The sequence below is a fragment of the Anser brachyrhynchus genome (assembly GCF_964034855.1).
Source record: "Anser brachyrhynchus genome assembly, chromosome: 1".
In the NCBI taxonomy this organism is placed as follows: Eukaryota; Metazoa; Chordata; class Aves; order Anseriformes; family Anatidae; genus Anser; species Anser brachyrhynchus.
In genome coordinates this window covers 3912613-3938430 of record NC_137694.1, presented here as the reverse complement: position 1 = coordinate 3938430, position 25818 = coordinate 3912613, and the positions used below count along the sequence as shown (strand labels likewise).

Here is a 25818-nt window from a genome sequence, read left to right as displayed (position 1 = left end):
AAAGATATTTAAACTGGACAGGGTTGCAAAAAGATTGTAGTGCTGTTTTTTCTTTAAACTGACTTGTTCTTGTTTGCAACATCAGGGGCTTTATAAAATAAGCAAGGAACAACTGAAAACTTAGTGCTAATCTGTTTTATTTGTGATGGTGAAGTATAGGAAACATGACTCTTGGGAGATCTTGATACAGACCCCTATGAATTTCTGTTTTCTCCCCAGTTTCTGAATGATTCTGCTATTTTCCACCAGATAAAACTGCATCAGATGCACAGATGCACTTACAACCTCTGCTGTTCAGAGCATCAGACCAAAGGAGTTCACATGGTCAGATTTTTAAAAGCATTTTAAAGGAATTTTGAAAAACCCTCATTAAACATAGACCTGGGGAAGGCTGGTGCTGGGTCTGTGTTTTACCCTCTGGCAACTCCTTTTCTGCATCTTGCTTGGTCTTGTGGCATTGTTTAAATATACAAATAATCTTCAAAGTCTTGGCTTGCCATCCTCACTTCTCTGTGTGACCTGGGCCATGTGAAATCCTAATTTTTTCCCAGCCCTCTGCTGTAAGAGAACACTTGTTGGGCAGCAAACCCCTGGTGATCACTGGGAGAAAATTCAACAAGCAGCAGAGACACCAGCATCTTCTTTTGCCTCCGCACCTTCCTGGATGCTCAAGATATTCCTGGTTTTCTCCATCATTATCCAGGACTCCAACACTTCTGAGCTTTTCAGCACCTCCTCTCCTTTATTGCCACACACTTCTGTTGCTAATCATCAAAATTATAAAGCTGATTTCTCTTTTTTTGTCATAAACCCCTGTGTTTTTTTTTTCTGATAACTTTACCCCTCGCTCAGTCTCTCTGTTCTCACCCTCCCCTTTCTGCACCCAGCTCTGCTTTGGGTCAGCTGAATACCTTTTGCTAGCAGAAGCAGTGCTGGTTTTTCCCGGAACCGCTCAGCAAGCTGACCCATTTCACAAAGCTGACCTAACTAATTGCTCTCACAAGCAGTAACCGTTTTTTCTGACCTTTAAAATGTCTAAACGCCGAGTTACAGGTCTTTCTCATGCAAACTGTGCTTGTAGCAATTAGCCACCTGGGGTCACCGTTCCTTCCAGTACAGCTGAGTGTACATAGCGTGCTCTTGCTAGGAGAAAAACTCACCGTTTCTAATAAAAACGTAGCGGCTATTATCCACCTACACTGAGATTTGCTGCTTGAAAGTAAATGGTTGCATGCAAGAGCTCTTAGCTCACCTTCCAAAAAGGACCTTTTCCAACCAAAGGAAAAATGCAGCTAGTGGAGAACCTGCATCTGCAATCAAAACTGAGGGATGCAGATGGAGGGGAAAGACTGCAGACCTGGCCCCCCATCTCTCTCTCCATCATGCAAGTAGCCAAGAAATTCGGTAGTTTAACCAGGCAAGAAATAGAAGGAGAAATTGGGGAGTTAAGCCCTGCACCTCCTGGGAAAACACCACATATTTAGTAGGGGAAGGACAAACTGTGAGAAAAAGTCTGGGATTTCTCTCAGTGCTGTACGACCCAGACGGCTGTGGTTCTGCACATGCAGTTTCACATCTCTGGGCATCTTGGAAATAGGTGAGAAATTGGGATCTATGACTGTCGGACAGATGTTTCAAGAGCAAATCTCTCCAAGTCCTTCTGTGAGCTTTGGCATGATTGTTTCCTCTTATCCTATTAATTATGGGAGATGATTTGGTAAAAGTGCCCTCAGTACTGATATAAAAGCAGCCAGCATTTACAGAGAATGGTGAACAGGGCATTTTACCCACAGCAGTTGCTCCAGAAGTCTCACTTGTTCTCTGTGACTTGTTGCAATTGGCTTTGGGCAGTAATCCTCAGCCAAAGCCCCATTGCTACCAAACCCTCCAAGAGGGTCACCTGCATCAGTAACCCCCCAAAAAAGCTTTCATGAAAATGGCAAACTGATATTTAACATGGATAGTATATTAAGTACATTATAAGTAGTACATTTTACAGGTTGTTCTGTCCGCATCAGGAGAAAATACCATGGATAGTTTAAATCCATTTTTCTGTACTTTATCTCAACCAATTCTCAAGGTACTAACTGATGATAATTTCTGTGGAAATGGCTGTAGAGAAACTACACAGAGTTAAAGCACAATATTTCCTTCATCTTTTCCACTTTTCTATTAACATTCAGAAGAACCAGTTCCACTGAATCTGAAACCCAGACAATTTAGGAACAAGAGAAGCCATTTCCAAACCTGCCAGCTCCATCCTAATAGATTTTTTGGGTCAAACCTCCCATCCTTCAGTCCAGCTGTCCCCCAGAGAAACTGCAGACGGGCATACCGAAACACAAATGGAGCGGGGCTAATCAGAAGCAGATAAAGTCTTCTAAAAAGCCAGAGCAACATCTCCTGGGACCTTTTTCTTCAGAGGCAGAGCACACAGATGGTGCCTGATGTCCGTTGTCATACACCAGACAGCTATCCTACAGCGAAGGTCCTTCTCAGATGCCTGTCCCGCCACAGATTTGGGGTTGAGTGGCTGCACAAACCCTCTAAAATCTTTCCCTCTTCTACTGACCTCAGCTGCAGTGGAACAGCTCTGGAGTCAGTAGCTCTGATGTGTCAAACCACTTCCTACACACAAGAGCACGCTCTGCGACGCCGAGCATTAAGTTTGATTTCCTGGATAAAAGCAGAAGAGACGGCAGCCTTTATTGTCTCTGGCGGCGCCAGTCAGTGGAACGACAATTTGTTGACCAGAGAGCAAAGTCCTTGCTGCGCACGCAGGGTGGCTCTGCCCATAGGTCTAACCATGCAGTAGACAGCTCGTTGGGTCAGCCAACAGCAGCCCATCGCTTCTGAGAAACTCTTCATCATCCTCGGAGTTGCAGAGAAAAGATGTGAACAAGTCCCATGGAGCTCAAGTGCCTTTTGATGTGGCTCTTGTTTGGATCCGTCAAGGGAAACAGGGCAGGTAAATGACTATTTCTGCTTTTTGGGGAGGGAAAATGTGATTTTCTTTTTTGTGGTGGCTGCCGGAGGATGTTCGCAACATCCTGGCTCCTTTCAGGTAAGGAAAGATGTTAAGAGCTTAAGGAATTTTTTAGTCTAAGGAAACGAGAGAAATGGGTTTTGTGCCCACAAACCAGCAACCGGAGACAATCCAGAGCAGTACAGGATATTTTTTTGTCTGAGTAATGCATGTATCCTCCAACCCATCACTGGAACAGTGGGCAGATCAAAGACACCTTGGGCGCCTTAGGTAGCTCTTTGAATTTGTTTTTTTCCATTTTGCATGTAACTTTAGGAAATATAAAAATAGACACTGAAATGTCAGTGCTTCTGCAGGCAAAATTGATAGCCGTGCTATTAGTTAAAAGGTGCCATCCATTTTGCTACAGGTAGTAGAGATACCAAATAACCGCTCAGCCACACCTCCCAACCAGTAGCGCCTGTAAATTGCAAACAGAGGCAGGTAATTCATTCAGCATTCACTGCAGTTTTATACACATATACACGTTTATACACATATATACGTTGTAATACTGCTTATATTTGGCTTATCTGTTGTGACAGGCGTGTGCATTAAGAAATGGGGTGATATTTTAGAGTGCTTGCACTTAAACTGCTTTGTTCAGAGGGATACTACTTAAACCCTCAGGATAAATGTGGTATTTCCCTCTGTACCTGCTGGTGATGTCTGGGTTCAGAGGTATGAGCAGACACAGCCTAAGGCAGGATCATGGATACACTGATATTTTAACTACCAAGGGATCATCTCTACCAGGGCTGCATATTTTACTACGGTCGGGGCACCTCTAGGGATGGCTGGGATGCTTATAACCAACCATCTCTACCCATGAACACAGGAAATACCTTAAAAAATATTTGACGCCCAGGTGATTTTTTTTTCTGGTTAAATACTTTTGCCTGTGAGCTCCACACCTTTTCCATCGTGGGGTATTTTGATTGCCAAATGAAGTGCCAGTGCCCACAGCCAATGTTTAAGTGCTGTGTGCAAGAGCACGGCTCGAGACGTTCTGCCAGAGATATGTAAATAGGATCGGTTCTGGGATGAGTCAGGTCCCCTATATCACGCTTTCTGTATTACTCTGCCCGGGACACATTGTGAGAGTTCTTGCTGGCAAGTCTCATTTATCAGAAATCTTTCTGTTTTTTGGAAAAAAAAAATAAAATTGAGAGGTGCTAAGTAGTTGCATTTTATGCAATTTGATATGATTTAATTCTCTGATGAATGAATAAATGCATAGCATTGCGTTCTTTACTGTACCACTAAGCTCTTCTTTCCTCAGCTTCTTGTACTTATTTTGAATGCCTCTCCCAATGTTTAAACATAGTGTTTTACACAAATATAAATTTCTTCCTGCAAATAGCACAATAATGTAGAAAAACTGCCCTTTATACCAATTTATGACTTTTTTTTATTGTAGAGATGCCTGAAGTATCGTGGCTGCTAGATCTGTTGCTTTTATTCCTTATGGGGTTGAACAAGAAGATTTGGGAACAGATATGAGCAAAGAAAAGGGAAAGAGGCTAGGTCAAGCTGGTCAAAAATCAGCTAGGACTCTCTAATCCCAACACATACAATGTTACTCGTGTTATTTTGCCTTATTCTTTTCAGCTCTTCCCAGTATCACAAGTTCAGTTTTGTAAATAGATCTTGCCGTAGCTGTTGTTTGCAAGAGGGTTTCTGTCAAAAAGAGCTATCAAGAATAAATATCATGAGGGTAAAAAGAAAATAAAAAGCCTTTGTTTTACACAGCAGTTTCACTGATGGGTCTCAAAGTACTTTGCAGAGAGTAAGCTCCTATTATATGAATCTGGGGAAACTACGGATTATTCATTTAGTAAATTAAACTACATCTTAGTGCTAAAGAGGAAAAGAGAAAATTAGATTTTCTCTTGAAGAGCATCACATTTATCTCATTTACCCTGCACGGCAGCAGTGCCTAGATGCTGTAGGCATGGATGAGGCTTGAAGTATGCTAGGTGAGGGTCAAATACAAAATAAAAGCTGGACTGTGCTCCTACGACCTTTCCATCTTGGTATTCATCTTACAGGAATACACTGAATAGATTTGCAAGTCAAACCTGGAAAGGATTAAAACTCACAAAGGAAAGAATTTCATTCAACTGAATTTTGTTCACACAAGATTGGTACCAGATCTCAGTCATTTAAATGAGAGGAATTTCTTTCCCATTATACTTGCATATTAGTGCTCGCTCCCATGGATTTGAAATGCAATGCAGAATAAATTAAAGTTGTCAAACACATACAAGTGTTTCTTGTAAGGTCAAATAGAGAGCAAATACCTATATAAACCTTCCAGTTATGGTGGTCTTCAGCAGCAAAGTGCCCAACATAGAGCTTCAGTGAAATAAAAGAGGTTTTAAATTGTTAAAATTGTGATTGTGCTAAGGAAAAGCCAATGTTGTGGACAGAGATCCTGCAGTATCTGCTTCTTCCCTGAGACAGAGAAATCTTCTCCCTATATATGTCCCCATACGTCCTTCCCTTTTGGTTTGATCTTAAGGGTCTTTTCCAACATAAATGATTCTCTGATTCTGTATGATTTTATGACTCCCTTTTATCATGGTAAAAAATCCACTCCTTAGCCACTACCTTTGGAAAACCACTGCCTTTAACTTTGTTCACTATTTCTTCATTGTACCATGATTTTGGGCCCTCTGCTTTCTTCCCTGATGTCCAGCTGAATCCTTTCTCTTTCCTGTTACACTAACTGCGTTTTCAAGTCCAAGCTTTTGGATGTTTTCTGTGTCATTTTCCATCTTCTGAACCGGGTCCTGAATACTGGAAGTTTCCCCACCTGGTTTACCAACCCTTCTCATCATCTCCTCCAACACTTCTCCAAAACTCACACTGCCAAAGTCTTTTCATGACTTTCTTTGGTCGATTCCCTGTTCCTCATCCCTGCAGCAGTAGCAGCATTGTCATCTCCTGCTTTTCCTTTATGTTCTCCCTTTCTAAAACGCAACCCCCCAGACAAAGAATAGACATCTCTCTTTAGTTGGCAAAATATTTCATGCTTATAAGGTCAGAAAAATCATGAACAATGACAAATAATTTCCATCCCCCTCGTGAGAGCTCCAGCAATATGCTCAATGACCAGTTCCATGCTAAGGTCATAAATGAAATGAGACCTTAAGATACATTAGAAGTCAAGATTCCCACCAGACCACTTTGTTCAGACTGGGACACATGCTTGTCCTCCAGTTCAATTATTTTCAGAGGATAATAGCCCTTCCAACCCAGCAAAAGTAAAGGCTGAGAAAGTTCCAGCCAAAGATTCTGAATGTCTGCTGCTGCTTAAAAAGCCAATTTTCTTTCTCAGTAATGTATTCTTTCATTTAGATGAAATACCTAAGAGCCAATGTTACTGAACTCACAGACTTAAGGAAAAAACGTAGCTAAATCTATTCAAAAACCAAGTGTCACCAAAACAAGGCTTTCACAAATGATATTTTCAAAACCAGACACCGTGTTCTCCTGCCCTACTATGTGTAGTGGGTGCCTTTAAAGGGTTTGAGCTCTGTGGCTTTACCTTAGATCAAAAGTTATAAACACCCGGAAACAACAGAATAAGAAAAACAGAGGTTGCTCATTCTCTGATTCATACATTTTCTATTCAGTGCACATTGTTTGGGCTAGTTTTCCTCCCTTTCCCTCCCTTGTGAAACACGCTCCCTCTTTCCTAACTTTCCCTCTTCCAATTCCACCTTTGCAGTCCAAGTCCCCTGCCCAGCCTCCCTGCCAGCTGTGAGATTTCATCCCACTTAGCTTCAGCCACCTGCACCATCAAAGTCTCCAGCGAGGAGGACACGTGGACCCCCTTCATAGCCGGGGAAGATAAAATAGTTCTTTTAGGGCGCAGTTCATCTACTAGATTGGAGATAAGGGTGCAATGAGTCACATCCTGTAAGTCTCTTTCTAGTGACTACAGGGGAATTGAAATGTCTGCTGGGTGACACTCATCAGTCTATGCCTCACAACAGCTGAGAGTTGGGGTGCATGGGGATAGCTGTTTAGGAAGAGGGAAGGCAGATGTTCAGAAGAGCATCTGGGTCAGCAGAAGATGCCACAAACTTTTCGGGCTGCTCTGCTGGGAACTCACAACAGCTGAGCTTTAAAATGAAATCAGTGCACTGGCTAACCCATGCTAATTCCCAATCCAAGCACATAAGACTGTTCAATCACCACTGCAGCCAACAAAAAGTGAGAAGCACCTGTAGGCATGGCATTGGAAAATGTAAGCTAGATGTCTAGTGTCCTCCAGAGACATCTGTCCAGCTCTAGTCCTTACAGAGGGAGCTAAGAAAGCAGGTTCCTGAAAATAAATTTTGATTGTGAACTACCTCTGAGCATGAGAAAGCTTAGTCCATTGAGAAATGAACTCTAGCCTTGCAGTTTATGGAAAAATTCTGATTTAAAAAAGAAAAAAAAAAAAAAAGATTCCACTGCCTAGGTTAATGGCAAACAGCTGGTTAGCATCATCAAGCCAAGAGATGAGAGAGGTGCATTTCTCCCAAACCTAATTTTCCATGCACCTACAAAGTGTTAAAAAAAGACATCTTGCCAACTCGTTCTCCATTCTCATGTCTTTTCAACAGAAACATGTTCTAGAACCAACACACTCAACAGACATTGAATTGCCTGGTCCTTAGAGCAGGACATTAGGAATACTGAAACCCATCTCCTGCCCTGTAGGGCTGGTCTCTTCTCCGTCACTGTCTGCATTAAATCTTGTGCCTGATATTTCATCTGCAATGCATTTCTGTCCCTTAAACTGCAGACTCATTACTACTAAGATGAATTCATAAAATAATCTCTGTGCAATCTACAGTATAGATAACGAAATCTTGCAGGCAAATTTTCATAAACATCAGGTTTGCAGCTCAGCCTTGCAGCTCTAATCTATTGCCCCCCTACAAATCCACCTAGACCATAAATGACATTAATCAGATGGGAAAGAAGCAGGCAGAGTTATAGCTAGCTTGTTATCAGGCCCTTTGGGAAAAAGTCTTGAAGTTAGAAAAAGTTCATTACCATTTCAGTCCAGTTGCTGGTATCAATTCCTTCTGTTCACCCATATCAGTTTCATCTTCAAGAGATATGCTCTATTTAGAGAGCACAGAGTTTCAGGCGGCATGAACCCCCAGGGCTGAATTAGCTTTTCAGGCACATCTGGGGAAATCTCTTCATTTTGACATGGTTTGATTTCTTGGCGTCTCTGGGGAAAGGCTGTCTTCATCTCTGAACTGGCAGGTGTGTGAACTGCCTGGTTCTGCTTCTAGCTTCTATCTAGATCTTCAAACAGCAAGTTTCCTACCGATCCCTTCATACCACCTTTGTGTTTAAGGGAAAATTGCCCTGTTTTTACATCTTGCTGTTTTAACTTTACATCAGAATAATGTCAGTGCCAGTGACACAAATCCACATGACAGAGGAAATTCTGAGTTTAGGTCGCCATGGCATGACTCATTGCCTGTGTTTACCAAATAACTAAAAATACCTGCTAGAAATTTCCCCATCCTCCTGTTCTGTACGGAAGGTGTTGTTCTGATGCCTTATCTAACACAGCTCTGCCAACTCAGAAGGCAAAAACACAGATGAGCTTCAAAAATCCTAATACCACCAGCACGTCTGCTGTCAGCAAAGTTTTATATTGGGTCAGTAATAACTTTGGTTGGGAAATCTCAGGGGAAAAAAAAACATAGTGCTAGAGGAATTAATGGTGATTTAGCTAGCGGTTTTCTTTCCTCTGAGCCTACATAATGGCATTAGGTGCTGAGGGTAGCCAAAAGATTAGTGCCTAACCTGTAGGGATAGAAAGCAGTGGTAAACTCATAGGGATGACTGGGAAAGATAGATCCGCAGCAAGTAATTTACTGAGTTTCTGAATTGATCAGAGCATTGAAAGAAAGACTTCTATCACTAGTGCCATCAGGTCTTAGTGGCTATTTTGCATGTCATGAAAAGCTCTCCAGTCCCACAGAGTGGGGTTTATCTTCCCTAATTTTGATTAACAACCCAGTCTCACCTTGATGTCTATGTTCCTTGCTTAATGACTGAGTTACAGTGATTTAATTTTTAACTATGCCTTGGTCACCAAAGGCAGTTAAGCTTTATTTAGCACATGACAATGAACTCACAAAAAAACAGTGCGTGGTTTGTGTGCCAAAGTGCAGGCATGTCAGGATATTCTGCCTGGCACTGGCCTCCAGTAGCTTTTTTGTGATATCCAACAGCTTATGTGGAGGTCCCAGATGCCCTAAGACATTTGAAATAGCACTGGAGACCTTTCCTTAAGCAGTAATAGCAGGAATCCCACCTATATTGTGGCTGATATGCGAAGTAGTTGGCTTGCAGGTCTTATCAAACTTAATTTTGGGGAGCACACCAAAAGGTGCAGTAGCTACTTTGTACATTTTATGTTTCACAGATATCAGTCATCTGAATTTACAAGTTTCCGTCCACTGTATGATAATATTTCAAATCAGATACAAAACTTCCAGGAACGCTGCAGACATCAAAATCCCGTTAATATGTGGAGAAATGAGGAATCCCAGCTGGAATAAGAGAATAGTTAGGTAGTACCTCTAAGTGTTAACTTAGAGTCATCTGGCAGTTTTGGTGGGGAGGAGATGAAAATGGTAAGGGGGGAGTGATGAAGCTTGCAAATGAAGGAAAGAGGAGATGGGACATCAGGATCAAAAGAGAAGGAAATAGGGGCACCCAGCACTTTGTCATGGGGGTGAGGAAGTAAAGGATGTGGTAAAGGAAAGTGAGGAGGCAAACAAAACCACCAAGAGGACTTCTGAAAGTGTTGTGAGGGCGTTGAACCACTAGTGCTATGGGATGGTAGTGGCTTTTAAACTGACTCCGGCAGGAGTGTAGTCCTGGAGCAGATGTGGAGGAATGCACAAGTGGGAGGAAAGCTGGGCCATGGAAAACTGGGCCACCAGAGGCTCTGAGGCTGGTGACTCCTAGGTGTGCTGGCCCTTTATAAGACCTATATTTTCTTACCACAGCAATTCAAACAAATTAACATTAGTTCCCATCTAGGTGCAAAACAGCAATAAAATTAAAATTCACCTCCCTTAAAAAATGTAAAAGTCAGAAATCTAGTCAAGGAGTAAATCTGCACTACCATTCCACAGTTCCCTGGCTTCTTCCCATCTGTTGGCTCTTCTGTCACCCACACTGCAGTCTTTTAGGGACAAACCATCCAATTTCCTTGGGCACAAAGACTGAAGTTCTGGGGTGGTGGATGCCAGAGACTGTTATGTGTAGGCAATATGATCCAGACCTCACCCCGTCTCCTTCTTCTCTGCACACTCTTCCCACACTACCCCAAGACATCTAATGCCATGAAACACCCTTGCACACCTATATGCCACCACCTACATCCCCTGCAGATTTGGGGGATACATAATCTTCCTTCATGGGAGTTTGAACATGTAAATTAGCTTGAGCCTGTGAAGCAGCTAAATGTCAAAGTACTGGGAGCTTTTATGGGTTTTGGTGGCCAAACTATAGTTTCCAGTCTTAGACAGACTTCATGGAGTGTGTAGTCATTATCATGAATTTTCATCGCATCTACTGCCACAATGTCTGGAGTCCTGGCTGATAGCTAGGGCTCATTTGGGGTAGGCATGATGCCAATAACTGTCAAACACAGAAAGTTTAGGACCCAAAAATGAGGCAAGAATGTACAGAAGTAATACTGATCATCGCACTGGGCAGCGACTGTTATTGAAAGAGGTGTAGAAGACCACTGAAAGAAAAACACCTTTGAAGACATATAGGATACTTAAAGACAATGAAGAGGAATAATGGCAGTGGATATCTTGACATGTCCATATTCATGCAAGGTTCCTCCCACTGTGAGGACTGGTTCTACAATAAGCCCCAGAGCTGATGACTTCAATATCAAACACATGGGTGAGGAGGTCTAACATGAGAAGTCAATGGTTTGAAAGGGTGTGATTGTTGATAAGGAGAAGGCTCTTGGAAATGGAAGCAAAACATATGACATGACAGTGAAGCACTGGAAGCCAACAGAGGGAAGCCAGAAGTCCAGAATGGTCAAGATAAGGCCCAGGAAATTCATCTTTCCAAATGCTTTCTGGATCAGAGAGGCAGGAATGTGCTTGCAAAAGCCAAAGAAGATACTGCAGTGGTTTACAAGTGAGAAGGTGAGAATTTGAGTGATGTGGATGAAACGAAAAGGCTAGGTCCTAGGAGTTTTGCATGAGATCCAGCTGCAACTTGCATGTGTTGATACATGAGCACCAGCCAGAGTGGAAGTCGGGCATTGCTCGCTGCCTGCTGCCCGCGCACCATTTCTGCACAACCCTTATCCGACGCCTGCAAGTTCAGAAGAACCCCAACTTCATTTGATCATTGATTAAAACAATAGTTGCCCTTCATGATGAGTAGGCTAGATGCTGTGGGTTTTCTTAAGAAGAGACTAAAGAATTGTAGGTCTGTGTGCCTTGTGCTGAGATTCAGATCTGCAATCTGCTTCAAAGAGGCTTTTGAAGTCTTGAGGGAAGCATGCATTTAGCTTACAGGGAAAGTGAGAGTACATGCTCTCAACTTGCTGCTCATCTGATAACTCTTTAATTTTAATCACCCTGACAGTCTGTGGTAAACCATGTGGTTAACTATTTCGGGTGCAGTAGCTTCACTCGAAGCCACAGTCTGATGTCGTTTATGAAGCAAATCCTTTGATAACACAAAGATGCAAGGGGATTAAAATAGTCCTTACGCAGCTTGGCTGTTAAACCACTCACAATACTTTTGATTGTGGCCTTCTTCGCACTTTGTGACTTTTACCAAGTGGCAGGATAATGAAAAGCAAAAAAGGGCAGAAAATATCAAAGGGAGAAAATGATGGATGGCTCTGAAAGAAAAGGGCATTGCAGGACTGGGCCTGGGAAACACTGATTGGTTTGCTGTCAGCATGGCTTTGTTTCAGGAAGGCACTTTGGGAGTCAAGGGCAGATGCCAAATGAACAACGAGCAGGAATTCAAGGCCCTTTAGCAGTCATTCTTGCCGGTTGCCAAGGGTGCATTAATTATGGCTGCAGAAAATGCGAAGACACAGTGACTAAGACATTTTACTCATAATAGCTGTTACTATTATGCATAAGCATAAAGGGCCATGGGTCATGCACCCAAAGATACTGAGCATCAGACCCAATGCAGCCAATGTGTTTTATTTTCAAATTTCTCAGCCTTTAAACCTTAAATAATCATTAAGCAGCGCCTTTATCATCTTCTGGGTCTGCAGATCAACTTCTGTGGGCTTTTCAAGTGCACTGAAATGATCTAAATTCATTTCCAACTGATTGAGAAGTATATTTAGATGCAATTTGCTGATGACACAGCACTTAACATCCTTGTTTGGGGACAAGTTATATTTAGGTTTGCAAACTTATTTCACAGTAAGCTGCTCTTTGGTGTGCTCAGACAGAACTGAGAGTGTAATCTCCTTCCCAGTGTTTGCTTGTAGATGATCCCAACTTTTAATGACTTAGTTTTGCTTATTAAGCTTCACTCCATAGATTCAGGGCTACACACTCTGGTGCAGGCAGCAGTTCTACGATATGATCGTCTGCAGCTTCATTAAGAAATTTTGGGTAGTGTTGCATGCCGCCCAGCTGCTGGGTGCAGAAAGACAGGGCTCAACAGCCTGCTTCGGGCAGCTGGGGCAGGAGCAGGCAGATCTGCCTGGTGGCTCCCAACAGCTGCTGCAGCACATCCTGGCTCCAGCATCCTTTCTCCTCTAGAGGAAACACAAGGACACTGGGTCAGTGCCTCCTACGTAAAAGTTGTAGACAAGTGAGGGTTTTGTTACTGGGTGGAGATTCCCAAGGCCAGGATTTTCTGTGTCCTGCACAAATCCATACTTGTAAAATCAATGGGAGGAGCTAACTCCAATGTGAATAAGGCTTTGGAGGGAGGGATTGCTTTAAAATGATGATGATGATGATAAATGCACAAAGCCATGCACTTAAAATAACTAATAGTTTCAACAGACAATCAGAGTCTCTCCTTGACATGGAAACAATCAAAAGCAAAGCTCTGCAGCCCTCACATTCCCTTCATGACACCCAGTTTCATCCCTCAACACCTCCCACGAGGAAGCAGTCCTTCATTAGGAGGAAGAGGAGAGGGAGGAAGCTGGATTTGCATTGCATGTTGACTCAGCTGACCCTAGGTTCCCTTCCAGAACAGCCAGGCAGGGCTGCAGAGAGGCCTGGCTGTGCACGTTGTGTGGTGCCATCACCTCATGGCTGTGCACCCGCGCTGCACGTGGGTGACTTTCAAACCTCCCACAAGGTATGTTTCTTCTCCAGGAGTGCTGTCCTGTCTCACCTTGAGCCCGACAGCAGCCCAAGAGGTAGCTCTGCACTTGGAGAGCTCTTTCTAGGGAAACCTGTATGCGATAGGCATTCCCTATCCAACTTCAACCTCACAGTCCCATAGGTTCCCAGGTATAAAAGCACTAATGCAGAACTCGCTGGGGGTGACAGCTTGAATTGCATTTCACACGGATGATTTTCTTGCCAGCCTGGATTTAATTTCCATTAGCCAGCTTAGGTGAACCTCTTGAAAATGCTTTCTTCCACCTCTACAACTTCATCTCTCTTACTGGGAGCAGAATTAGGCTCCAGGCACCTAATGGAGCTCTGTCAATGATCTGGTATTGATAACACAGAGAGATACTGGAAGTCCGTGGTGAGTAAAGTACGTGTATAGGCTGCTGTGATTCAGAGGTTTTTTTGTTTGCAGGAAAATGCCCACCTCTTCCAAGGACTGAATTTGCTGACGTTGCTGCTGAAACATATCCAGTGGATACCAAACTGTATTATGTATGTGATGACGGCTACAGGAGGAGAAGTGGGCAGTACTCGGGAATTCGGTGTCGGAATATATCGGGGACTGTTTCTTGGGTCTACAGGGAATTTGAATGCATTGGTAAGTGATTACTTGACCTTTCTCTGCACTTGCAGTGGTGTTTTTCCAATGAGTTAGTCAGTGTAAGATGCATCAGGGCATTGCTCTAACAAATGACCTTTTGTGCTTATCAGTGGAAATTAAAAGTTACAACAGGTCTGTCCTGCCTGTAAAAGTTTGGGTGCTCAGGCTTAGCTCTGCTATTTATCCCGTTGTAATTCAACAAATATATCTTCTCTCACAGATGAGAAAATTTTGTTGTCAAATGCTCCCACGGTGGAGTTAAATTTTACACAGGAGACGAGAAAAACACAGAGCCCTGCACCTCCAAAGCAAGAAAACATTCCAGGTAAGTTAAAGCCTGTTCCTTTTGTACCACTTCTCCCACTGATTTCCATGGAAGCAGTATAAGAATGAAGATGAGCAATTTTTAATTATATTTTATAGCCAAAGAGAAATAAGAAATTGCTCTAATACCATCTTGGCTGAACAGGTGTAAGCAAATTACTTCTTTATACTCTCACAAAGAGCTAGGAAAGCTTGGTGCACCCTACTTGACTACATTTTGTATGAACACAAATCACGTTGATTCAGAAACAAAAGCAGTAGGTCAGATATATCTGTCTAACCGCGTGCTGCCTTGTGATTTCCCAGGTTTTTGTGGTACACCCAAGACTATTCCACATGCCTCTTTAAAAATGGACAAAGATTATTCCGTGGGGCAAGTATTATATTTCAAATGCCAGGCCGGTTACGATAAGCGACCTCCTGTCTCTGGCACACGCACGTGCAAGAAGGTGAACGGAAAAACCATCTGGACACCCCTCAACATGCGATGTACCAATGACAGCAGCATTAGGGACGAGTGGCTGTCACCCGTTACTGAGCCAGGTGAGGTTTTTGCTTTGGCATCACATCAGTGTGATGACCTGTTCACGGAGGGGCCACACCCCACCAACTCAGCACATGGGTCCTAAGGAACGACCTGCTTGGGGCTCAGGGTGGAGAGATCGGTGACTGCAAAACTCCAGTACTGATGGAGATGACATCTACTGGGAGGATACCGCTGCCTCCTGCTTGGTCTTTGCGTCTTCTCATGCTAACTGCAATATTGCAAAAGGAAGCACAAATCTGGGAGCAGATAGTCATATATTGGGAAGAAAATAGTAGAATAAGCCTTTCTCTTTTCTCCTTGCTCCTAGCAGATGAGATCATCTATCCTCACTTCACAGTAAGGTACTCCAAAAGGTACATCTAAGCATCTCTCAAAATTGCTCAAGGTTTTAGATGAATGGCACCCTAGAAAGATTTACTTCTCCCCAGTGACTGTAACAGAACCCAGATGACTATTTCAGGGGCCACATGTGCATAATGGTAGCTGAGACAAACACCAGCCCTTGTGACTTGTAGAAGGCCATGTGGTGGAACAGGGATGTGTGGGCAAGCCCCTTTGCACCTCTTGGGAGCCACTTGGCCATTGTTGCCTTGTTGGTGCTCTGACTGTAGGAATGAATCACCTGTCTCACTGGACATGCTGATTCGGTATTAACCCAGGATTTTCTCCCCTTCTTTATAGATCTGCCTGTTTTCCTACAGCATCCAGTTCAGTGTGTTTCAGGTATGGTAGTCACAGCTGTTGTTTGGTCTTTCCTCCTCCATCAAGACAGTCATTTTTTTTCCATTCATAAATTTGTGTAGTGCTATCAGGATGAAGGAACTTCTTGCTACAATGGAAATAACCCATCAGCGTGCCAGTCCCAGAAAAGGACACAACCTATTGAAAAGTCAGAGATTATAAATATTTGAAACTTTTAAATTAGTTTTATGAAAAACAAATGACTCTGGATGATGAATTAGGCTGTTTTGGCCTTTAATCCTTTAATTCAACTGAACAGTAATTCCAATTTCTTGCAAATGCACATTCAAGCCTGAACAAGGTCATTCTTTCTAATTAGTGCACCAGAACTGTATTCCCCCAAAATGTTGTAGTCCCCTTTGTTAAAACATAATGCCTTTAATGAGGCTAGATAAGGAATATTCTCCCCTTTCTCAGTTCTCCCCGCAGCATTCAGCATAGAAACGTTTATCAAGATACCACTCTAACAGAACCTCTTGTCAAAAACCTGATGATACCTCATACTGAACTAAAGTTCAGAGCTTCCTTCTCAGGATAAGGGAGAAATTCAGTGTATTTCTTGCACTGGAGAAGTTTTAGGTTCCATTTGTTGGAAAAATGAGATCCTGTTTGAAGCACGTTTCCAATTACTTGCTTGGCACCTTGAAAGTCGTTCTTCCCAGTCTCATATGAAATAAAGATCCTAGCTGGATCCCATTCCCTGGAAGATACAGCCACTTCATGCCCACCTTTGGCAGATAATCAGTTTGGCAGATATGTTGATATCCAGGCTGGAAACATGTATAAACGGTCAGAAAACAAACATGACAATTATTAAGTCTGCTGTGCAGAGGCAACGCTGTCAGACCTAGCCTGAGTCTGCCCTCATCACTGCTTTGATGCTGGAACGAGCTGGCTCTTCGCCAAAAGAGCAAATCAATGCGACATCAAGAATTTCTCTCTCTTCGTAGGTTCAGCTCATCCATCCTTTTCCTCTTCTATGATACTGCCAGTGACAGGTATGCCATTTTATTAATTGAGCTCAGACCTCACCCTGTCCCCCAGAGCAGTTACTTTGCCTTTCAATTTGCTGTTCTATCGAAGAGGTCCATCTCTGGTATAAGAGCTAATAAATGTACTGCAAGACACATCTATGTCCATGGATCGGGTGAGATGTCAGGAAAGAAAGTGTAGAGACTGTTTAAGCACTTCAGCTTTCTATGTAGCAGTTTTTAAAGTCATATAAGAGAAGAAAAAAAAAAATAGGTTGACCAAAAATCTAGTTTTAAAATGAAGTAATTTTCAAATTCTTCCTCTGAAATGTAATGTGAATTCAGTGAGTAACTTCCACTGGAGAAAAGGAAGAAAATGTAAATATTTAAATGATGTGTTTCTTACACATTTTCGAAGGAGTGAAAGAGGATGGGAAAATAAAATATTTGCTTACAGCTAAACTGATGCGTTTAGATCAGTCTGAAATGACTTTCTTCTCCCCCTTCCCCATCTCCCATTCAATCATTAGCTGCTAAAATAGAAATCAGCTCTTACTGTGCACATGCTCAAGACTTCGTACAAGGGCTCTTGATTCCAGCTGGAGTCTGCTGACAGCCGTAGAGCACATTATAATAAGGAGGAATAATGGAGTGTGATAAAGGAAGGGAAAGAGAAGTACTGCAAACTATGCCAGAGACTGCAGCATCAGCAGCCCCTGGTTATTTGGCTGTGGTTGCTCTCTGGTTGTCCAGGTCCCCTCTGGCTGGGTCCTTTTTGCCCCAGGGAGCAAAGCAATGGGGCACTGGGGGGGATCTGCTGCCTCTGGACATAAGAACAGGATAAGATCCTCTCCCAGTCCTATCCTTTGTTTTTTCCAGTTGGGGTAACTGCAGTAATCCCCGTGGAGCATTACAGATAACTCCAGGTGCTGACTTTGTGCTGATTTTGTGTTTTTACAGCTATCTTTTTCATTCTGCTTACCCATTCTGCTGTCTTTGTGTGACTCGCCAAGCAGAGATGGTAAGTGGGGAGGAACCGGGAAAATATGAAATCTTAAAAAAAAATAAATCCCTTGTACTGGAAGAGCCATCAGCCAGATCAGCCATCTCATTATTGCACTGCTTGGATTTCTGAATGCCTTCTGTGGTATTAAATAAATGACCCTGGATTTTGGGTTGTCTGGTTCAGCTGTTAAATGCTCGTACAAGAAAAGGAGGAATCAGAGCTTTTGAAATCAAAAAGCGTGCCTAAAACTGCTTTGTCCCAGCCATTGTGGAACTGAGAATGACAGTTCAAATAATGGGTGGAAAATGAATCCCGTGAGGAAATTAAGGTTAATTATGCAAATATGTTGGTTTCAGATAGATTACGCAATCAGCCTTTTTCTCTCCGGCTGATCTGTGGGAAGTCTGGTGGAGCATCTGCCACCACCACCACGTAATTCTTCTTCCTTCATCCCCCTGATTTCTCAGTCATATCATGACAACTTTGTACTTCAGACTTATTTCAGTCTGGCCTCCTCGCTCTTTCTGTTACTACATTGAGATGCATAAAGACTACTCCTGCTCACAGGCTCCCCAGCCTTGTTAATCCAAAATGTCCCAATTTCACACTTGGGAGTTCTCTTTTTCTCCTCTTTCTTTGCTAATCCTCATCCCATTTTCTCCTCATGTTCTTCACTAATGATTAATGGGCTCTGCTTATCTGCTGAATGGGGATCTTTCTCTACAAGGCAGGGGGAGGAACTTTGTGTAACCACCAGCAGTGCTTTTTGCCTGTTCATGATAGGATAAAGCCATAGAAAGTGTAGACAACGCTTTGAAACTTGTGTTAGCGAAGATGGTTAACCATGGTGCAGATTGCCTGGGCCACTGTGGGGTTTCTGAGAATATGATAGGAGAATAATTACCAAGAAAGTTCTACATTTCATTGGCCCTGTGGTGGAGCAAGTGCTGAAATAGCTGATCCCAAAAGAAAGGGTAATTGAGATCCTAAGTGGTGTCTTCTGCAGAAAGTGCTGGATGATTTTTCCCCGTAAATATAGAAGAAGCCATAGAAAACCTGCCTTTTCTCAGCTGTGGTGATAACTTTCCAGGGAATTGTGGCATTCAGATCTAAGCTTGTGAAATCAATGCCTTGCTGCAGAAGAACCGGGTTGCATCTTACTGGACTCCTTTGTGGTTCAGTATGCACATGTGTTTGTCATTGCTCCCCTCTTCCAATTATTGCAAACTATCTCCACAACAGTTACTACATTATTACATTCATGCTGTATTTAGTGATTATTCTATCCTATCCTATCCTATCCTATCCTATCCTATCCTATCCTATCCTATCCTATCCTATCCTATCCTATCCTATCCTATTCTATTCAGCTATCCCATCCCATCCCATCCCATCCCATCCCATCCCATCCCATCCCATCCCATCCTATCCTATCCTATCCTATCCTATCCTATCCTATCCTATCCTATCCTATCCTATCCTATCCTATCCTATCCTATCCTATCCTATCCTATCCTATCCTATCCTATCCTACTCTTATCCCAGATCAGAGAAGGATGCTGCAGATTGTGGCAGCAGATAATTTGTCTACGCCTTTTGTAGCTGCAGAGCACCAAAGAGCCTAGCATAAAGGCATCTGAGGACAGATTCAAGCACAACTTCAGCATATGCAATACTTGACATGTACTTACGTTATTGGGAATTTATGAGGTCTGAATAGTCTTCTGCCTCTTTTTAGCTATGTTTTGCCTGGGAGGATGGTGTTCATCTGACAAAATGTAGGCAGCTATGCCTGAGACAGACAATGGGAAGGAACAAGTCCTTTAGGGGATCATCATGTTGCCTATATATATATGCATATATTTATTAATGTCAAATATATTCACACATATACACTGCTTTATATATACACATGTACTGCAATATATACACATACACATGTACATGTATATATATAGCTCTGTCTATATATGTACGTAGCTTTACACATATATACATATGTATATGTATATAGGCCAAATGACTCACTGGTTTAAGGCATGGGTTTTCCTTCACTGACTCTAAATGATGCCCATATTTATCAGATTACCTATAGATGCTTACATGGTATATGTCAAAAACCAAATGGGATGAATCCTTTCCTTATAGTTCAGGAGGTATAGAATGTTAGTGTAATTTTCTGTTTTGTGATAAAATGTGTGTCATTGTTTTACTGGTTTGTATTCCTGTTGAGTTACTCTCATATCATAGCCTTGATATTTATACTATCCATGCCTGAGTTACTCTTACTCCATAGCTTTGATATTTACACTTTCCATGTTTTTTGCTGTTGTTGTTGTTTTATTTTATTTTATTTTATTCCTGCTGGAATAAGACTAATTCATAATATGTATCTTTATACAGATGGATATGTAATGGTCTAACTTTATGCTGTTATTTTGTATGGGAGCAAAAAACAACCTGTATTTATGCAATAGATGATAGGTTTCCAAACCTGTCAGCTGCTCCGAAGTCTGCGAGCAGCGGTACTAGCGCTTGTGCTTCATTAGGTTAATGCACATTAGTTACTGTTAACATAACTCCGTTAAGCACTGCGGTTAGGCTGGCCTGGCTTGTCCCACTCATGGCATTTGACTGGAGAAGGCTAATATTTCATCTGCTTCTAGCATGCACATGGTTATCCAGTGAAGCAGATAACGAGTCTCATCTCCCACTGCCCCAGTGCTTTATTCTACTTTCCCTAGCCAGCTGGCTCATGGCCTCTCTCTCTATATTTTGCCTTTGTTTCCTGTAAATTAAGAGAGTCATGTTGCTGGTATGGGACCTGTAAGCAATAGCAGGATACAGACTGGAAAACTATTATGGGATTTCATTTTGTTAGCTATTAACATTTGTATAGAGTCTGAACCCAGGTGATCTCCAGCATGGGAGCTGTACGTGTACTTGATCAGAAAACTATAACTCTCAGCTGAGCTGTACTGAGCTATACCTCCTGGTAGGGCTCGCTGACCCTCTGGGGAAATGGTTGTATTTGAGTCTTGATCCTTCAACACAACACACAGAATATGTGGAAATCAATAGGATCTAGCCTGGTAGCAAAACTCTGCCACTGGAAGAAGCCGTGGCCAAAGGGGCACCATAATTGTCGTGTTTGCTCCATGGCCACTCTTCTTTGTTTTACAAATTTACATATTTGTTTTTGATATTTATATTCTGTAAACTTTGATTTTCTCAATGTGGAATGACTAATAAACTGTAAGAATAAATTGTTCTGGATGTTTGAAAGGCAGCTTGTCCTTCTTGTTGTTGATCTAGACTTTGAAAATTCTAATTTTTTTTTCCATTACTTGTATGCTATATATACCCAAGTGCCAGAAAACTTTTTTTTTTCCTGAAGTCTGCAGCAGAAAAGCTATCTTGTACATTGAAATGTTTCAGTGTATATGGACTTCATATGGATGTCTCCATGTGAGCTTATCCCATCACGGTGGAGATAAGAGGAGTCTAGAGAGATTCAGCTATTAAATGCAGATATTCAACCAGGCAGAATAGTTTTCCAGCCCCTATGGACAGCATCAGCTAGATCTCCATTGACTCTACTGGGGGCTTAGACAGTAGCTCACATGGAAACACCTACTGTTTGATCTTCTTGCCTAAATGTAGAAATCTGCCAGGACCCAAGACACCCAGGGGTGTCAGAGACTGAGCCGAATCCCAGTCCCAAAGTCATCAAGACTTTCGGAACCTGTTACTCACCTGTGTAAATGTATCAGCGAAGAAACCTAATTAAAAACATTGCCTACCACCCTAAGGCAGAATAATTTCTAAAGTTTACATTTAAAGTGTGATTTTTTTTTGGTTGCAGTGACAAATAAATTATTATTATAATAAATATTATGTTATGTAATAATAATAAATTACTATTATAAAACAACAGGAGCTAGGGACCTTATGCACAGGTACTGTTCAGTGGCCAAAAATGGCCCATATCATAGACAACTGAGAAGATGCAAGGCAAGACTGAGAGTGCAAGGAGGCAATGAAACAGTACAGATCCGCCTCTCAGTCACAGTCTTAACACTTCAGCCACCCACTCTTTCTAGATTTTTATATTTTCTGTAGGAATAACAGTGTGGTAGGGCAAATACGTGCTCACCTGGGGGCTATGAAGGCGTACGAGCAAAGACTTGAGGACTCAGCAAGCGCCGGTTCCATCAGTCAACTCCAGGTTTCGAATTCTCTCTTTTCTCCTCCAGCCTTTCTGCAGGAGGCATTCAGGGAAGACATCCCCTAGCTAGATTTTATTTTTAACACCCATACTAAATACGGCCCTTTCAGTGCGGAGCCCCCAGTGGTGTTGCCCCAACCAGGGGTAGGTCCCTGTAGGATGCAGCCCATGGCTGCAGGGCAGAGCAGCGCTGCTGTAAGGCTAATGCTTCTGCATAAATTGTTTGAACCTCTTGCAAGACCCAAAACTGGATCTTCTATCCTGCCAACACCCTACACCTTCCCCCATTTATCCTAACAGAGCCTTTCAACCACCTGCTCTACCTGCTGCACGCACAAGTTGTGTGCTAAGACCCAGCTGTGAAATGCCCAAGAAGTCCTGCTGGGATGAGGGCTCCCAGAGCAATGTTCAGAGCCTAGTGACACTGGAGAGCCTCCCGGGGAGGTGGCACCATTGGTGTCCCCGGGAAGCCTCCCACGTCCTCAGGGAAGCTGGTCGAGTTGCTGCTGCAAGCTGACAAGAAAGTTGCTTTCGCCCAGCGGGTCTAGGGCAGGAGGAGGGTATCAGAAACACCCTGCTTCAGCGTTTCCAGGTCAAAATTCTCAGAATTTCCATTTCAAGGGGAATTTGGAAACTTCTTGGGGTTTTGCTGATTCAGATTGAAACCACTTTTTGAAATGACAAAATTTCCTGTGCACGAGTAGTCCTGTTTTCCAGCTCTCTGTGCTCAAAACCAAAGGTTTCTCACTCCTCTAATTTTTATTGTTTTTATACTGCTGAAACTCCCCCTATCCTCAACAAAGTTCTGATTAAGCACAGCATATGAGGAAAGTAATAAAAATGAAGGTTTTTATGCTATCTGTTTTAGCCTTAGGACACTGTGCACAGTAAAAGAAAGATAATTCTTCTGTTTTCATTTTATGGATGGGAAACTTCATAAATCAGCCTCAGTCCAAGTCCAGTGCTCCATACATTCAGAATGAGATCTCAGAGCCTCAGAATTAAATTATTATTTACCATTTATGCAAGTAGCAATTTGTTAAAACAAGTCTTCATTTACTGAACTAAGAAAATATGAGCAGGTTACTCAGGATAAGACTAGACTCAACTAACATAACTGCTGAAAGAGATGCCATTGTGCAATTTGTCAGAAACAGGGTGCAAACTTACATTATAAATACTTCACCTGCCAATGTGATACTTAGAAAGCAAACTTTACTTCATAGTAGGAGACCTGAATATATTGCTCTCACTGATATCATCATGACATGCTAAAAAAATCATTTTCAGCAAATATCCTGAGTGTTGTGCAGAATCATACAGACACAGCACAAAGCCTTTCAGCTTTTTTTTCCTCTTCTCTTTTTTCGGCAGTTAAAAAATGATAATTCCTTCTCAATTTTCCTTCCTGCTGAAGGTTTCCTCCAAGCCCAGTTTATGGCTGATCTCTCAGATGTTTTCCTGATCTACACTTGTGCTACCTCTATGAAAATATATCCAGGGACCCAGTCATTTTCATTGTGCCACTCCTCTTTTATAAGCTTTCGTCAGACTTAGCTGTCTCAAGCCTTTAGTCCTTATACTCAGGACACTCCTTATCCAATGCTAGGTTTTGCTGTAGGAATTGCCAGCCATGCTTTAGCCCTTTGACTCAAGTAAAGCTACCAAAGATCAGACAGAAGATGCTATAAAAATGCAAAGATCCACCATCCATTTTTTTTTTTCTTTTAGATGTTCAACAATAGGGGCCTAGGATTGGAGATGCTCAGAGACCCCAGGTGCCATGGGAAGACCTCTCCTGTCTTGCCTTGGTACCTCCTGGTTGCCTCTTCCCAAAGGTGGGGAGAAAACATCTTCCACCAGTCCTCAGTGTGCTAAAAACCTAGCAGGACCCTTTCAAATGGTTCCTGGATGGGGACAAGGCTCAGCTCTAGCCAGGTTTGTGTAGGGGCAGAACTGTCTCCTGTGCCCACAGATCTCCTGAACCGCCAGGAGAGCAGCACCTGCAGCCTGGAACCCCTCAGATCTTCACGAGGAACAAAAGCATCGTTAACCTGATTTAATGTGGGAGGGAGCAAGGCACGAGTTGTGCCTGCTGTCATGAAAGCCCAGCCACCTTGTGGCATGAGGGTGTAGGCAACAGAAGCAGCTGAGATGCCCCACCTCTGAGCTCCTCACCTGCTAATTCACCCTTTTTCTGGTGCAGGCACGACAAAGCAGCCTGCTCATCGTGCTGCTGTCTGCTCTCCTTCCTCCACCCACGCCGTACGGGGGTGTTTGCAACCCAGCCATCCCTGCGCGGGGTAATGCCTCGATCTAGACCGCACAGGAAGCCCGTGGCAATGCCAGAAATAGTAAGTGATGCCGGGAATTTGAAGGAAAGTTGCTTCTGCACCTTAGTCCTGCTGCCAGCCTGTCTTGTGCTTGGTCGGCCACTGCATGTACATGGAGAGGCGGCCTCGGAAGGACACTTGGTCCTCCGTTGGCGAGAGGGGTTTCTCAAAGACATGCAATGTGATGAGTGTGTTTCCAGGCTGAACAAGAAATTAAATGCTAGGCTTTTTTGTTCATTTATTTGCTTGTTTTATGGGATGGGTAACACCTAGAGGCAGTGGCAGGACCTCTGGGTGAAGCTGCTGGCACAGCTGTGTGCCCCTTCAGATGCCCCAGCAGGTGATGCAACCAGCAATAGCTCTGAGCTCAAAGCATCCCCCTCCAGCCCCCACTAATAACCACTTCTTCCTTCAGATCCAAAGTCCCGCTGGCACCCAGATCTCCCCCCACAGACAGATGGACACAGAGCAGAGCAAGCTGTGACGTTACCTTCCCAGCTCAGGGGGGCTGCATCTTCCCAGCAGGCACACGCACGGCTCACGGAGCAGCTTTGGGCTCTGTCCCTATGCCCCATCCATATTCAGGATCAGCAGAAACCAGAGGAAACCCCAGAAGAAAGCTGCCCAGAAGCTGGTCCAGGAGCTGGGGACCTTGGGGCTGGGGCAGCCCTCTGCTCAGCTCGCCCTTGATATCTGCTGGAAGACAGCCTCCAAGCTGATTCATTTACTTCTTTGGCTTCCCATGCATTTCATGTGCTCGCAGAGGAGGGGAGGGCATTTCTGGGTACCGTCGGGGGAAACGGTCCTGGGGAGGAGAGCCAGGGAGCTGGTGGAGGTGTGAGTCAGGGGGTGGCCAGGCCATGGGGAGCCGGGGGGATTCCAGCAGGGCCTGGAAAGCGGGGGTGGCTGGAGCGGTGAGGATGAGTGCAGTTTTCAGGCACGAGGAGGTGGGGTGAAAGAGTCAGAGGAGGCCCATGAGTAACCGCAGAGGGGGCTGCTGGGCTCCCTCAACCTGAAATAGCAGCGGCAGTTTCACCCCATCAGTAGTTTCTAATGATTTGAAATATTCGGGCAGGGGACCTGGGACCACACGGGACTATCAGGAAAGGGCAAAATATGAGTGTGGCTTTCCTCCTGACTTTCCTCCTGACTTTGTCCTCCACAGATACTCTCCTACCTCACTGAGCAACACAGCTGGCAAAAAGTGAGTTGTTATTGCTGCTTAAGTTATTGCAAGTTGAGTTATTATTATTGCTGCTCTTGGTAAGGCAGCCGGAGATGACAGAAGCAGATGTCCATGATGCTACTTGGCACTGCGCAGAGGTCTGGGGCCAGACCTGATTGCCTGCACTCAGGTGTCCAGAGCCTCTGGAGACACTCTTGAGGACCCACACCCATCCTGACTGCTGGCCCGGGTGGGTGCAGGTGTCCCCGGGACCCTGCAGCAGATCAGCCAGCCCTACTGTAAACCTCAAGGCATTGCAGCTGGCCCAGGATGCCCCTATTTATGCAGCTGAGCTGATTTCCTCTGCAACCAGAGCTCTGAGGCCCAGCACGCGTGGAGAATGATCCACCATGATGACACCATGATCCACCCCACGTGTGCAAGTTCATGGGAAAAGTAGCAGGCCTCTGATGGTAG

At 43.5% G+C, this 25818-nt stretch overlaps 1 protein-coding gene across 4 annotated transcripts; it reads left to right on the top strand.

Moving 5' to 3' along the window:
- IL2RA (interleukin 2 receptor subunit alpha) lies at positions 1 to 25332 on the top strand. 4 transcript variants are annotated; one of them, XM_080577400.1, is made up of 8 exons: positions 1 to 2968; positions 13838 to 14023; positions 14247 to 14351; positions 14657 to 14893; positions 15579 to 15620; positions 16589 to 16636; positions 17570 to 17630; positions 24050 to 25332. In XM_080577400.1, exons 1-7 carry the CDS (start codon positions 2908 to 2910, stop codon positions 17611 to 17613), a joined length of 723 nt encoding a protein of 240 aa, XP_080433526.1. In that variant the 5' UTR covers positions 1 to 2907; the 3' UTR covers positions 17614 to 17630; positions 24050 to 25332. The 4 variants fall into 4 exon arrangements, with proteins under 4 accessions (XP_080433526.1, XP_080433525.1, XP_080433527.1 ...); XM_080577399.1 differs by lacking the exon at positions 24050 to 25332 and adding an exon at positions 23575 to 24039; XM_080577398.1 differs by lacking the exon at positions 24050 to 25332 and having other exon boundaries at positions 3 to 2968; positions 17570 to 20900.
- Positions 25333 to 25818: the final 486 nt, after the last annotated feature.